This window comes from Helianthus annuus, chromosome 4 (genome assembly GCF_002127325.2).
Source record: "Helianthus annuus cultivar XRQ/B chromosome 4, HanXRQr2.0-SUNRISE, whole genome shotgun sequence".
NCBI lineage: Eukaryota > Viridiplantae > Streptophyta > Magnoliopsida > Asterales > Asteraceae > Helianthus > Helianthus annuus.
The window spans coordinates 9,051,628-9,065,656 of NC_035436.2; the positions used below are offsets into that span (position 1 = coordinate 9,051,628).

The 14,029-nt window shown below is 40.4% G+C and overlaps 1 protein-coding gene and 2 long non-coding RNA genes across 3 annotated transcripts; all 3 read right to left on the minus strand.

The window, feature by feature from the left end:
* Positions 1-2,117: 2,117 nt before the first annotated feature.
* Positions 2,118-2,730, minus strand: LOC110934350. The gene is made up of 2 exons (XR_002588257.2): positions 2,673-2,730; positions 2,118-2,375 (listed from the first exon to the last, which is right to left on the minus strand). It is a non-coding gene; the product is annotated as an uncharacterized LOC110934350 (long non-coding RNA).
* Positions 2,731-7,022: 4,292 nt separating this feature from the next.
* Positions 7,023-8,135, minus strand: LOC110932881. Its single transcript, XM_022176133.1, has one exon. It carries the CDS (start codon positions 8,133-8,135, stop codon positions 7,023-7,025), a length of 1,113 nt encoding a protein of 370 aa, XP_022031825.1.
* A 1,236-nt stretch (positions 8,136-9,371) lies between these two features.
* LOC110934352 lies at positions 9,372-9,984 on the minus strand. The gene is made up of 2 exons (XR_002588258.2): positions 9,927-9,984; positions 9,372-9,629 (listed from the first exon to the last, which is right to left on the minus strand). It is a non-coding gene; the product is annotated as an uncharacterized LOC110934352 (long non-coding RNA).
* Between the last annotated feature and the right edge of the window lie 4,045 nt (positions 9,985-14,029).

Genomic DNA, 14,029 nt, shown 5'->3' on the forward strand with positions numbered 1-14,029 from the left:
CCACAGACAGACGGACAAAGTGAAAGGACGATTCAAACTATGGAAGACATGCTTCGAGCATGTGTAATTGACTTTGGAGGTAACTGGGATAATCATTTACCATTAATTGAATTCTCCTATAACAATAGTTATCATTCAAGTATTGAAGCCGCTCCATTCGAGGCACTGTATGGACGCAAGTGCAGAACACCCGTATGTTGGGCGGAAATAGGAGAAAGTCAATTATCAGGTCCAGAATTGTGCAAGAAACTACAGACAAGATAACTCAAATCAAGGAAAGATTGAAAACAGCAAGAGATCGCCAAAAGAGCTATGCAGACAACCGTCGCAAACCACTCGAATTCCAAATAGGAGACAAAGTACTACTGAAAGTATCTCCTTGGAAAGGGGTAGTCAGATTCGGTAAGAAAGGAAAATTGAGTCCCCGATATGTTGGACCATTCCCAGTGATTCAACGAATCGGACCAGTTGCTTATCGCTTACAATTACCAGAAGAACTAGCTGGAGTACATGATGTATTTCATGTATCCAACCTTAAGAAAGGGGTAGTCAGATTCGGTAAGAAAGGAAAATTGAGTCCCCGATATGTTGGACCATTCCCAGTGATTCAACGAATCGGACCAGTTGCTTATCGCTTACAATTACCAGAAGAACTAGCTGGAGTACATGATGTATTTCATGTATCCAACCTTAAGAAATGTCTATCAGATGAATCTCTGGTAGTACCTCTCCAAGACATAGAGGTGAATGAGAAATTGAAATTCATAGAAAAACCTTTACAAATAGAAGACCGAAAAGTCAAGTTTCTCAAACACAAACGACTTGTACTGGTGAAAGTCAAATGGAATTCCAAGAGAGGACCAGAATACACTTGGGAACTGGAGTCAGAAATGAAGCGCAAATATCCTCATCTATTCCAGTAAATCTCGAGGACGAGATTTTTCCTAAGGTGGGGAGAATGTAACAACTCTCACTAAAATGTATAAATTAAAACAATAATTAGTTAATAAGAACACCCTAATTGAGACACCCAAGTGATTTGGCACTAACCCTGAAATTTCCGGAATAATCGGAATCAGGATCAGGGCCCCTAAAACTCAGGGGGGCTAAACCCTGTTTGATATTTATCTTAATATTTGCGTTGTAAAATTCTGAAATTCGAAAGTAAGTGAATCACCGAAGCTAGGCCACTGAGAAGGCTAGTCTACAAGCCTAAACACACCCCTTACGGACCGTAAGGGTTGTGGCTTACGGACCGTAAGCTAACCAGGCCCCTTACGGACCATAAAGGTCAAGCCATACGGTCCGTATGAGAGTCGATTTTCGAGCTATAAATAGCCGACCTTGGCATTCACCTGTTGATGTTTACAGTTCGACCAAATTCCCTCTGTGCATCGAATTAGGTTTATAATACCACAATTAACACACACCACACACACGAGGTGCTGCCGCGGAACAGGGTAATTACTCGATCGCTATTACGATTCATTCCGGGATCAATATATCCAAGGAATGTCTAAGTGCCGCCCACATTGGGCTATGCTTTATCGTTTGTCGGTAATCCGATAAATGAGCTGAAGCATTGTACTTTGTCGTTGTCGATAATTCGATACACGAGTTGAAGTAATATACTTTGTCGTTTGTCATTTTGATAAATGAGTTGAAGTATTGCACTTGGTCACTCATTGTAAGAATTGAGCTCGGGACATTATCGTAACTGCTGCATTGATCACTAACTCTGTTTTGTATGCATTATTGTTGAAATTAGGTTAACAGGACTAAATTCATATTCTGTCAGTACTAAATCTGCAATGTGAGTTATTCTTCTTTTATAAAACTCTTTTCTCACCATTTGTGAGTTGTTAAACTATTTTACAATACTCCAAATTCATTTTCCGAGATTATAATATCAGTGATTAAGTTGATGTAATCACCAAATTACAGCCAGTATGTGGGGTATTTGAAACGCCCATATTTTTCACATTTGACGTATAACATAAACTTCCACTTGTGGAACCCAAATTCCTCATTTGATATTTTTTTCTTACAATTTTACCAAAATTTTGACATGACCCGTCCGTAATAGGTACCTTTCTCCCTGTTTTTTAACAATACCATTACTATTAATACTACGACACTTTCCAACATAATCAAAGTTAAGACCGTATATGGTTCGCCATGAACCTTTTGTACAAACTACACAAAGTTTAGTATCCAAACTTCCTACTAACAAACTAGACACTTACAAAATAACATTTACTAATCAAAATGGTAAGTTAACCCATCAAACAAACAACTTGGACCGGAAGCGCTTAGAGTCGACGTTTCGTGTGTGTGTTCGGTTCGGGTGCGCCGCATTCAAGCAAGAGATTTACCTACATTTCATAACGAAAACATTATTAGTTCAAACACATATTACTTCGAAAATGCTTTAATTACCTATCATTGTTCAACCCGTTAACATGTCTTGTTACCTTATTAGCATCCATACTTCCATTCGGAAACATCCAATGTATCGCTTTCCGAATCGTTCACCATGAATCATTAAAGACCATACTTTTCCATATACTTACATCATTCGACCCGTTATGAACCTTTACAATAATTCCATAGAACCAAATACCACTTTTCGTAAAACTACATTAAAGTAAATAAAGTTCATATGAACTTACCGCGATCTTGTGATGATTGTGCCTTTGAGTGACTTGCGCCTTCTTCCTTCTTTGTGCCTATATGTCATAATCTCGTACTTTAGCTTTCTTTTAACATTAATTCCACAATCCTTATTATATGTTATGGCATTTACTAGTCACATATATCATTGTCATGAGAAAGTTGCATCATCTTAACAAGTATTCATGCAAAAGCCATAACTAAACTCATTTAGGCATTTTGTCAAACACATGGTGTGCATATCACTAGACTAGCATAATGTACAAGCATTTTAAGCACAACTTTCATAGTTCACTCCTTGAGTAACATAAACATCCTACCATGTTAGAATCTATCATTCAAATCAAGAGCATACAATTCTAAATCAATATTCATAACAATTTCATGATTCAATCATCAAATTAACATACGAAACTTCACAATTTCTAAGCATTATTTGACATGCAAATGGGTTTTTGCCCTAATCATGTTCATACTAAAAATTAGCCTCTAGTGATGTCTAAATCCCCTTAGAAACCGTTAATCATACTGAATTTAACAAGACATTCACGAATTATACTAAACCCACTAAATCAAACATCACCAAATTGCAAAATTTGACTTACTTGATACAAGAAACACTTAGGTGATCACCATTCTTATCTCATGCATTCAACTAGACCCCGATCTCCCTTTTAATTTGATGGATTTGTGAAGTTAGGGTTTGTTCTTCCTTTGCCCTCTTCCAGTCGCACATACACACACACATATGTCTGATGTGTGTGTTTTGTGTTATGAGTTTTAATTAAATCATCTTTCCAATTGTCCAACTTTGGTCCCTCAAATATTGAGCATTATACTTGATAGTTAAACTTTTATTTTTTATACATTCCTAGTTAATCATATTCATAAATTTATATTTACCATTCTTTGTCATTAAATCCTCACTATTAATTTATTATATTAAGACATACGAAAACTGGGGTGTTACAAGTCCACCCCCCTTATAAAAGGTTTCGTCCCCGAAACCTGACTACGTACCAAATAATTCCGGGTAGTGCCTTTGCATGTCATCCTCCGCTTCCCAAGTGAGATCCGATCCCTTTCGATGTTGCCATTGAACCAACACTTGCCGAATGGATTTGTTGCGGAGTCGCTTTACTTTAGAATCTTTTATTTCCGCCGGCTTTTCAACATAATTTAACTTCTCATCTACTTCGATATCATCCAAAGGTACGTACGCCGTCTCATCCGCTAGGCACTTTCGCAATTGCGATACATGAAAGGTGTTATGTATTCCATCCAACGCGGGTGGTAGTTCCAATCGATATGCCACCGTCCCAACCCGGGCGAGTATTTTGAAAGGCCCAATGTATCGAGGGCCTAGCTTCCCGCGTTTACGAAAACGGATTATTCCTTTCCATGGAGAGACCTTTAATAACACATGATCTCCCACTTGAAATTCTATTGGTCGCTTTCGTCGATCCGCATAAGACTTTTGCCTATCTTGTGCTGCTTTTAATCTTGACCTAACCATATCAATCTTTTCATTCGTCTTGGTCACTACTTCTTTTGGCGCGATCTCTCGTTGACCCACTTCCCCCCAACAAACCGGGGTTCTACATTTCCTTCCATAAAGCATTTCGTAGGGGGCCATTTTTATGCTGTTATGATAGCTATTATTATATGAGAATTCTACCAAAGGTGGTTGATCATCCCAGCTTCCTCCGAATTCCATAACACACGCCCTTAACATATCAACTAATGTTTGAATAGTTCGTTCTGACTGACCATCGGTTTGTGGGTGGTAGGCGGTGCTGATGTGTAATTGGGTCCCCAATTCATCGTGAAACCTCCTCCAAAAACGAGATGTGAACCGGGTATCCCGATCGGATACTATAGACACCGGAACCCCATGTCGGGATATGATCTCGTTCATGTAGACTTCCGCCATCTTTTCTGAATTAAAATTTTCCCGAATAGGTAGGAAATGTGCACTTTTGGTCAGTCGGTCAACGACCACCCATATTACATCGTGCCCTTTTCTTGTCTTGGGAAGCTTAGTCACCAAATCCATCGTTACATGTTCCCACTTCCACACTGGGATCTCCAAGGGTTGTAGCTTTCCATACGGCTTTTGGTGTTCGGCCTTTACTTGGGAACACGTCAAACACTTAGCAACATACTTGACAATGTCTCTTTTCATCCCCGGCCACCAATAATTCATCCTCAAGTCTCGATACATCTTTGTAGCCCCCGGATGAACGGAGTATCGAGACTTGTGAGTCTCATTCAACAATAATTCTTTCACCTCACAATGCCGAGGTATCCAAATTCGGTCGTACCTCGTTTTCATACCATTTGCATTCTCTTCTAATTCATGAATAAACCCTTTTGTTCTTTCTTTCTTTGGGTCAACAGCATTTAAAGATTTCGTCTGAGCTTCTCGAATTTCATCAAGGAGTTTAGGGGTGACTACCATCTTCATGGATTTTACCCGAATCGGGGATGGGTACTCCTTTCGACTTAGAGCGTCCGCCACTACATTAGCCTTCCCGGGATGGTAATGAATGTCACAATCGTAATCCTTAATGAGTTCCAACCATCTTCGTTGCCTCATATTGAGATCTTTCTGCTCGAAAAAATATTTGAGGCTTTTATGATCCGAGAAAATTGTACATTTCACTCCATAAAGGTAGTGCCTCCATATTTTCAAGGCGAACACAACCGCCGCCAATTCAAGATCATGAGTCGGATAATTGCCTTCATGTTGCTTGAGTTGTCTCGAAGCGTAAGCAACGACTTTACCCCTTTGCATTAACACACAACCTAAACCTTGACGGGAGGCGTCAGTATACACTACCAAACCATCCGTTCCATCCGGTAATGTCAACACCGGAGAATTTGAGAGCTTTTCTTTTAAAGTTTGAAACGCTTTTTCTTGCTCTTCGCCCCATATAAACTTTTCACTCTTTTTAGTTAACTTTGTCATAGGAGAGGCTATCTTGGAGAAATCTTGGATAAATCTCCTATAATACCCAGCCAAGCCTAGAAAACTTTTTATTTCGCTTGGATTCTTCGGGGGTACCCAATTCATTACCGCATCCACCTTGGACGGATCCACATGGACACCATTCGCATCGATCACATGACCCAAAATTGTACCTCTCTAAGCCAAAAGGCACACTTTGAGAACTTTGCATATAACTTTTCCTTGCGAAGCGTTTCTAATACATCACGTAAATGGGAAGCATGCTCTGCTTCACTGCGGGAGTATATTAGGATATCGTCGATAAAAACGATTACATACTTATCAAGCATATGTCGGCACACCCGATTCATTAAATCCATAAACGCAGCTGGCGCGTTCGTCAGTCCAAAGGACATTACTAAAAACTCGTAATGTCCGTACCGCGTTCGAAACGCAGTCTTTGGCACATCCTCTTCTCGTACGCGTAGTTGGTGATAACCCGACCGCAGATCGATTTTTGAAAACCAACTCGCCCCTTGTAACTGATCAAATAGATCATCAATTCTGGGCAACGGGTATCGATTCTTCACCGTTAATTTGTTCAACTCTCGATAGTCGATGCACATTCGCATCGAACCATCTTTCTTCTTCACGAAAAGTACGGGTGCTCCCCATGGTGAAACATTGGGTCTAATAAAACCCTTAACGAGCAACTCTTGAAGTTGCGTCATCAATTCTTTCATTTCGGTTGGGGCCAACCGATAAGGAGCCTTAGCTACCGGTTTTGCACTCGGATTAAGATCTATTTTGAATTCTACTTCTCGTTCAGGCGGAAGGCCTGGTAGGTCTTCCGGAAACACATCCGGATATTCATTCACCACGTTCACATCTTCAAGCTTTGGGACACCTCGATTGGTGTCAATCACATAAGATAGATAAGCTCTACCCCCGTTCCTCACATGTTTAACAGCTTTGACTAGAGAACACAATTTCGACTTGATGACTCTATCTCCTTGAACACTTACCCGTCCCCCCCCCCCCCGAGGTTAATATATGAATGACTTTCTTTTCACATTGAATTTCAGCGTGGTTTTGGGCAAGCCAATCCATTCCTACAACTACTTTGAATTCCCCCATGTACATCGGGACAAGATCTATACTAAATTCCTCATCTTCGATTAAGATCTTACAGTTTCTACAAATATCATGTAACAAATAGCTCTTACTATCAGCAACTTCTACTTCTAAGGGTACTATCATCTTTTCAAGCTTAAACGATGGGTGGGCTAACAATTCATTAGAAATGAACGACCTACTAGCCCCGGAATCAAATAAAACATTCATAGGCATGGAATTCACCAAAAATATACCTGAAACCACGTCCGGGCTAGCTTTAGCTTCATCCGAGGTTAACTGAAACATCCTTCCGCGAGCCTTGGGGGGGCTCGTCCTTCTTTCCATCTCTCTTTGCCCCTTGTTGGAGTTTCGGACATTCCGCTTTAATGTGCCCCGGTTCATTGCAATTGTAACACGCCTTTGAGTTTTCTGGGCACCTATAAAACGGATGTCCTTCTCGCCCACATTTGTAGCACCCCTTCTTTCCCGACAAACATTCACCCGAATAATGCTTCCCACACGTCTTGCAGGTCGGGATTTCACCACTTGCTTTCCCTTTCTTGCTTTGATCTTGGTGTCTTGCCTTTTTCGATGGGCTTGCGTTGGTAGGCTTCTCCGCTACTCTTTTCTCTCCCCGTTCAACCTGCCTTTTTATTTCAATTTCTCTATCTCTTGCCCAATCAATTAGTTCATTCAACGTTGCACACTTGGAGGGATTTACAAATTCCCGATATTCGGCCTTTAGCATAGCATGGTAACGTACAATCCTTTGCCTCTCCGTCCCCGCTATCTCCTCACAGAACTTCACCCTTTCAAGGAACTTGTTTGTTATCTCGTCAATCGTTTCATCCTTCTGTCTGAGACGCAAGAAGTCTTCCTGAATCTTATCAATTGCGGATTGTGGACTATAATATTTCAGGAATGACTCCTTGAATTCTTGCCATGTTAACGACTGTACTTTATCATCCCCCAATTCCTTCGAGTATGCATCCCACCAATCTTTTGCTCGAAATTGTAGGAGGCCCGTGGCAAACATTACTTGATCTTCCACTTCACATCTACTTCGTGTAAACACGGCTTCAGTGCTTGAAATCCACCTTTGGCAAGCTATCGGATCAACATCCCCTTTGTATGGTAAGGGATTACATGCCATGAACTCTTTGTACGTACATCTCCGTTTGCTTTTCTTCACTTGCAGTTCACTAATCATTTCTTTCAATTCTTCCACCTTAGATGTTACCATGGTATTAGCTACCTCCAATACTTGCCCCTCGACTTCCTGAGCTAGTCGGGGTATACTAGCCTCAATTGCTTTCTTTACCTCTTCCACAACCATAGTTCTTATTTCATTTCGGCGTGCTTCATCGTCGTCATTCACGTTCACTCTATCAGCCATCTACATAAAACATTCATTACATTCATTAGATTTCATTTCATACTTGCCATCGTCATATTTCAACATCATTTTTTTTTGACATTTCCCATTCATTATTCGTACTTCATGCCTTGTCGTCGTTGACAATCGCATCGTGTCGTTCTTATCTTAGACATTCTTTCATTCTTTTCTATCGTAACATATATTTCTTCTCAACATTCACATGTACTTTCCCTCGAGTCTAATTCACCTGACACATTTAATTTCATGCATTCTCGTTGTATATCGAGCTATCCTTGTGACTTGATAAGCATTATTAGAGTTTGAGGGTTTAAATTAAAGTTTTCGTTACTACATGCGGTCTCGGTAAGCTTTGGTTGCCCTTCCCTAGCTCACGATGCAAGAAAAAAAAGGAAAAATTTATGTCTGGTCGCCACCGTAAGCTACGGTGGAAGAAGAAAGCTTACGGTGATGATTTACTGTCTTACGGCAGAATTTTGCAGCCGCACGGTCGTGCGTCTGTTTGCACTACCGTGCATAACCTAGAACGTTGGGAACCCTGGCAGTGCACAAGCCCGTGCACTGTCTTACTCGGAAACGCACGTTCGTGCGACCAGTGCACGACCGTGCACCGTGCCCAGTTGCTTAATTGTTGCTGAAAATTTCCAGCCAACCTAGGATCCCACATTTAGGTACCATATTACTACATATTCTCTAGGATCCCACATTTAGGTACCATATTACTACATATTCCCTAGGATCCCACATTTAGGTACCATATTACTACATATTCTTTAGGATCCCACATTTAGGTACCATATTACTACATATTCTTTAGGATCCCACATTTATACGCAAACGGCTTATAAACCCCCTTATACATTATTTGACCCGTTCTAACCCCAAATTGAAACGATTCATTCCCTAACATTCAATGACATTTCGAAACTAATTATTCATACTACAAAAGAAAATTTTCAACTTTTAAAAATACTTACTTGCTTTGCGCCGCGAAACGAACACACACTTCCTCACGAGCTTTCAGTTTGAGTTCAAGCACTTGATGCTTAAATCCCTCAAACCTAGGCTCTGATACCAACTTGAAACGCCCATATTTTTCACATTTGACGTATAACATAAACTTCCACTTGTGGAACCCAAATTCCTCATTTGATATTTTTTTCTTACAATTTTACCAAAATTTTGACATGACCCGTCCGTAATAGGTACCTTTCTCCCTGTTTTTTAACAATACCATTACTATTAATACTACGACACTTTCCAACATAATCAAAGTTAAGACCGTATATGGTTCGCCATGAACCTTTTGTACAAACTACACAAAGTTTAGTATCCAAACTTCCTACTAACAAACTAGACACTTACAAAATAACATTTACTAATCAAAATGGTAAGTTAACCCATCAAACAAACAACTTGGACCGGAAGCGCTTAGAGTCGACGTTTCGTGTGTGTGTTCGGTTCGGGTGCGCCGCATTCAAGCAAGAGATTTACCTACATTTCATAACGGAAACATTATTAGTTCAAACACATATTACTTCGAAAATGCTTTAATTACCTATCATTGTTCAACCCGTTAACATGTCTTGTTACCTTATTAGCATCCATACTTCCATTCGGAAACATCCAATGTATCGCTTTCCGAATCGTTCACCGTGAATCATTAAAGACCATACTTTTCCATATACTTACATCATTCGACCCGTTATGAACCTTTACAATAATTCCATAGAACCAAATACCACTTTTCGTAAAACTACATTAAAGTAAATAAAGTTCATATGAACTTACCGCGATCTTGTGATGATTGTGCCTTTGAGTGACTTGCGCCTTCTTCCTTCTTTGTGCCTATATGTCATAATCTCGTACTTTAGCTTTCTTTTAACATTAATTCCACAATCCTTATTATATGTTATGGCATTTACTAGTCACATATATCATTGTCATGAGAAAGTTGCATCATCTTAACAAGTATTCATGCAAAAGCCATAACTAAACTCATTTAGGCATTTTGTCAAACACATGGTGTGCATATCACTAGACTAGCATAATGTACAAGCATTTTAAGCACAACTTTCATAGTTCACTCCTTGAGTAACATAAACATCCTACCATGTTAGAATCTATCATTCAAATCAAGAGCATACAATTCTAAATCAATATTCATAACAATTTCATGATTCAATCATCAAATTAACATACGAAACTTCACAATTTCTAAGCATTATTTGACATGCAAATGGGTTTTTGCCCTAATCATGTTCATACTAAAAATTAGCCTCTAGTGATGTCTAAATCCCCTTAGAAACCGTTAATCATACTGAATTTAACAAGACATTCGCGAATTATACTAAACCCACTAAATCAAACATCACCAAATTGCAAAATTTGACTTACTTGATACAAGAAACACTTAGGTGATCACCATTCTTATCTCATGCATTCAACTAGACCCCGATCTCCCTTTTAATTTGATGGATTTGTGAAGTTAGGGTTTGTTCTTCCTTTGCCCTCTTCCAGTCGCACATACACACACACATATGTCTGATGTGTGTGTTTTGTGTTATGAGTTTTAATTAAATCATCTTTCCAATTGTCCAACTTTGGTCCCTCAAATATTGAGCATTATACTTGATAGTTAAACTTTTATTTTTTATACATTCCTAGTTAATCATATTCATAAATTTATATTTACCATTCTTTGTCATTAAATCCTCACTATTAATTTATTATATTAAGACATACGAAAACTGGGGTGTTACAAGTCCAACCCCCTTATAAAAGGTTTCGTCCCCGAAACCTGACTACGTACCAAATAATTCCGGGTAGTGCCTTTGCATGTCATCCTCCGCTTCCCAAGTGAGATCCGATCCCTTTCGATGTTGCCATTGAACCAACACTTGCCGAATGGATTTGTTGCGGAGTCGCTTTACTTTAGAATCTTTTATTGCCGCCGGCTTTTCAACATAATTTAACTTCTCATCTACTTCGATATCATCCAAAGGTACGTACGCCGTCTCATCCGCTAGGCACTTTCGCAATTGCGATACATGAAAGGTGTTATGTATTCCATCCAACGCGGGTGGTAGTTCCAATCGATATGCCACCGTCCCAACCCGGGCGAGTATTTTGAAAGGCCCAATGTATCGAGGGCCTAGCTTCCCGCGTTTACGAAAACGGATTATTCCTTTCCATGGAGAGACCTTTAATAACACATGATCTCCCACTTGAAATTCTATTGGTCGCTTTCGTCGATCCGCATAAGACTTTTGCCTATCTTGTGCTGCTTTTAATCTTGACCTAACCATATCAATCTTTTCATTCGTCTTGGTCACTACTTCTTTTGGCGCGATCTCTCGTTGACCCACTTCCCCCCAACAAACCGGGGTTCTACATTTCCTTCCATAAAGCATTTCGTAGGGGGCCATTTTTATGCTGTTATGATAGCTATTATTATATGAGAATTCTACCAAAGGTGGTTGATCATCCCAGCTTCCTCCGAATTCCATAACACACGCCCTTAACATATCAACTAATGTTTGAATAGTTCGTTCTGACTGACCATCGGTTTGTGGGTGGTAGGCGGTGCTGATGTGTAATTGGGTCCCCAATTCATCGTGAAACCTCCTCCAAAAACGAGATGTGAACCGGGTATCCCGATCGGATACTATAGACACCGGAACCCCATGTCGGGATATGATCTCGTTCATGTAGACTTCCGCCATCTTTTCTGAATTAAAATTTTCCCGAATAGGTAGGAAATGTGCACTTTTGGTCAGTCGGTCAACGACCACCCATATTACATCGTGCCCTTTTCTTGTCTTGGGAAGCTTAGTCACCAAATCCATCGTTACATGTTCCCACTTCCACACTGGGATCTCCAAGGGTTGTAGCTTTCCATGCGGCTTTTGGTGTTCGGCCTTTACTTGGGAACACGTCAAACACTTAGCAACATACTTGACAATGTCTCTTTTCATCCCCGGCCACCAATAATTCATCCTCAAGTCTCGATACATCTTTGTAGCCCCCGGATGAACGGAGTATCGAGACTTGTGAGTCTCATTCAACAATAATTCTTTCACCTCACAATGCCGAGGTATCCAAATTCGGTCGTACCTCGTTTTCATACCATTTGCATTCTCTTCCAATTCATGAATAAACCCTTTTGTTCTTTCTTTCTTTGGGTCAACAGCATTTAAAGATTTCGTCTGAGCTTCTCGAATTTCATCAAGGAGTTTAGGGGTGACTACCATCTTCATGGATTTTACCCGAATCGGGGATGGGTACTCCTTTCGACTTAGAGCGTCCGCCACTACATTAGCCTTCCCGGGATGGTAATGAATGTCACAATCGTAATCCTTAATGAGTTCCAACCATCTTCGTTGCCTCATATTGAGATCTTTCTGCTCGAAAAAATATTTGAGGCTTTTATGATCCGAGAAAATTGTACATTTCACTCCATAAAGGTAGTGCCTCCATATTTTCAAGGCGAACACAACCGCCGCCAATTCAAGATCATGAGTCGGATAATTGCCTTCATGTTGCTTGAGTTGTCTCGAAGCGTAAGCAACGACTTTACCCCTTTGCATTAACACACAACCTAAACCTTGACGGGAGGCGTCAGTATACACTACCAAACCATCCGTTCCATCCGGTAATGTCAACACCGGAGAATTTGAGAGCTTTTCTTTTAAAGTTTGAAACGCTTTTTCTTGCTCTTCGCCCCATATAAACTTTTCACTCTTTTTAGTTAACTTTGTCATAGGAGAGGCTATCTTGGAGAAATCTTGGATAAATCTCCTATAATACCCAGCCAAGCCTAGAAAACTTTTTATTTCGCTTGGATTCTTCGGGGGTACCCAATTCATTACCGCATCCACCTTGGACGGATCCACATGGACACCATTCGCATCGATCACATGACCCAAAATTGTACCTCTCTAAGCCAAAAGGCACACTTTGAGAACTTTGCATATAACTTTTCCTTGCGAAGCGTTTCTAATACATCACGTAAATGGGAAGCATGCTCTGCTTCACTGCGGGAGTATATTAGGATATCGTCGATAAAAACGATTACATACTTATCAAGCATATGTCGGCACACCCGATTCATTAAATCCATAAACGCAGCTGGCGCGTTCGTCAGTCCAAAGGACATTACTAAAAACTCGTAATGTCCGTACCGCGTTCGAAACGCAGTCTTTGGCACATCCTCTTCTCGTACGCGTAGTTGGTGATAACCCGACCGCAGATCGATTTTTGAAAACCAACTCGCCCCTTGTAACTGATCAAATAGATCATCAATTCTGGGCAACGGGTATCGATTCTTCACCGTTAATTTGTTCAACTCTCGATAGTCGATGCACATTCGCATCGAACCATCTTTCTTCTTCACGAAAAGTACGGGTGCTCCCCATGGTGAAACACTGGGTCTAATAAAACCCTTAACGAGCAACTCTTGAAGTTGCGTCATCAATTCTTTCATTTCGGTTGGGGCCAACCGATAAGGAGCCTTAGCTACCGGTTTTGCACTCGGATTAAGATCTATTTTGAATTCTACTTCTCGTTCAGGCGGAAGGCCTGGTAGGTCTTCCGGAAACACATCCGGATATTCATTCACCACGTTCACATCTTCAAGCTTTGGGACACCTCGATTGGTGTCAATCACATAAGATAGATAAGCTCTACCCCCGTTCCTCACATGTTTAACAGCTTTGACTAGAGAACACAATTTCGACTTGATGACTCTATCTCCTTGAACACTTACCCGTTCCCCCCCCCCCCCCCCGAGGTTAATATATGAATGACTTTCTTTTCACATTGAATTTCAGCGTGGTTTTGGGCAAGCCAATCCATTCCTACAACTACTTTGAATTCCCCCATGTACATCGGGA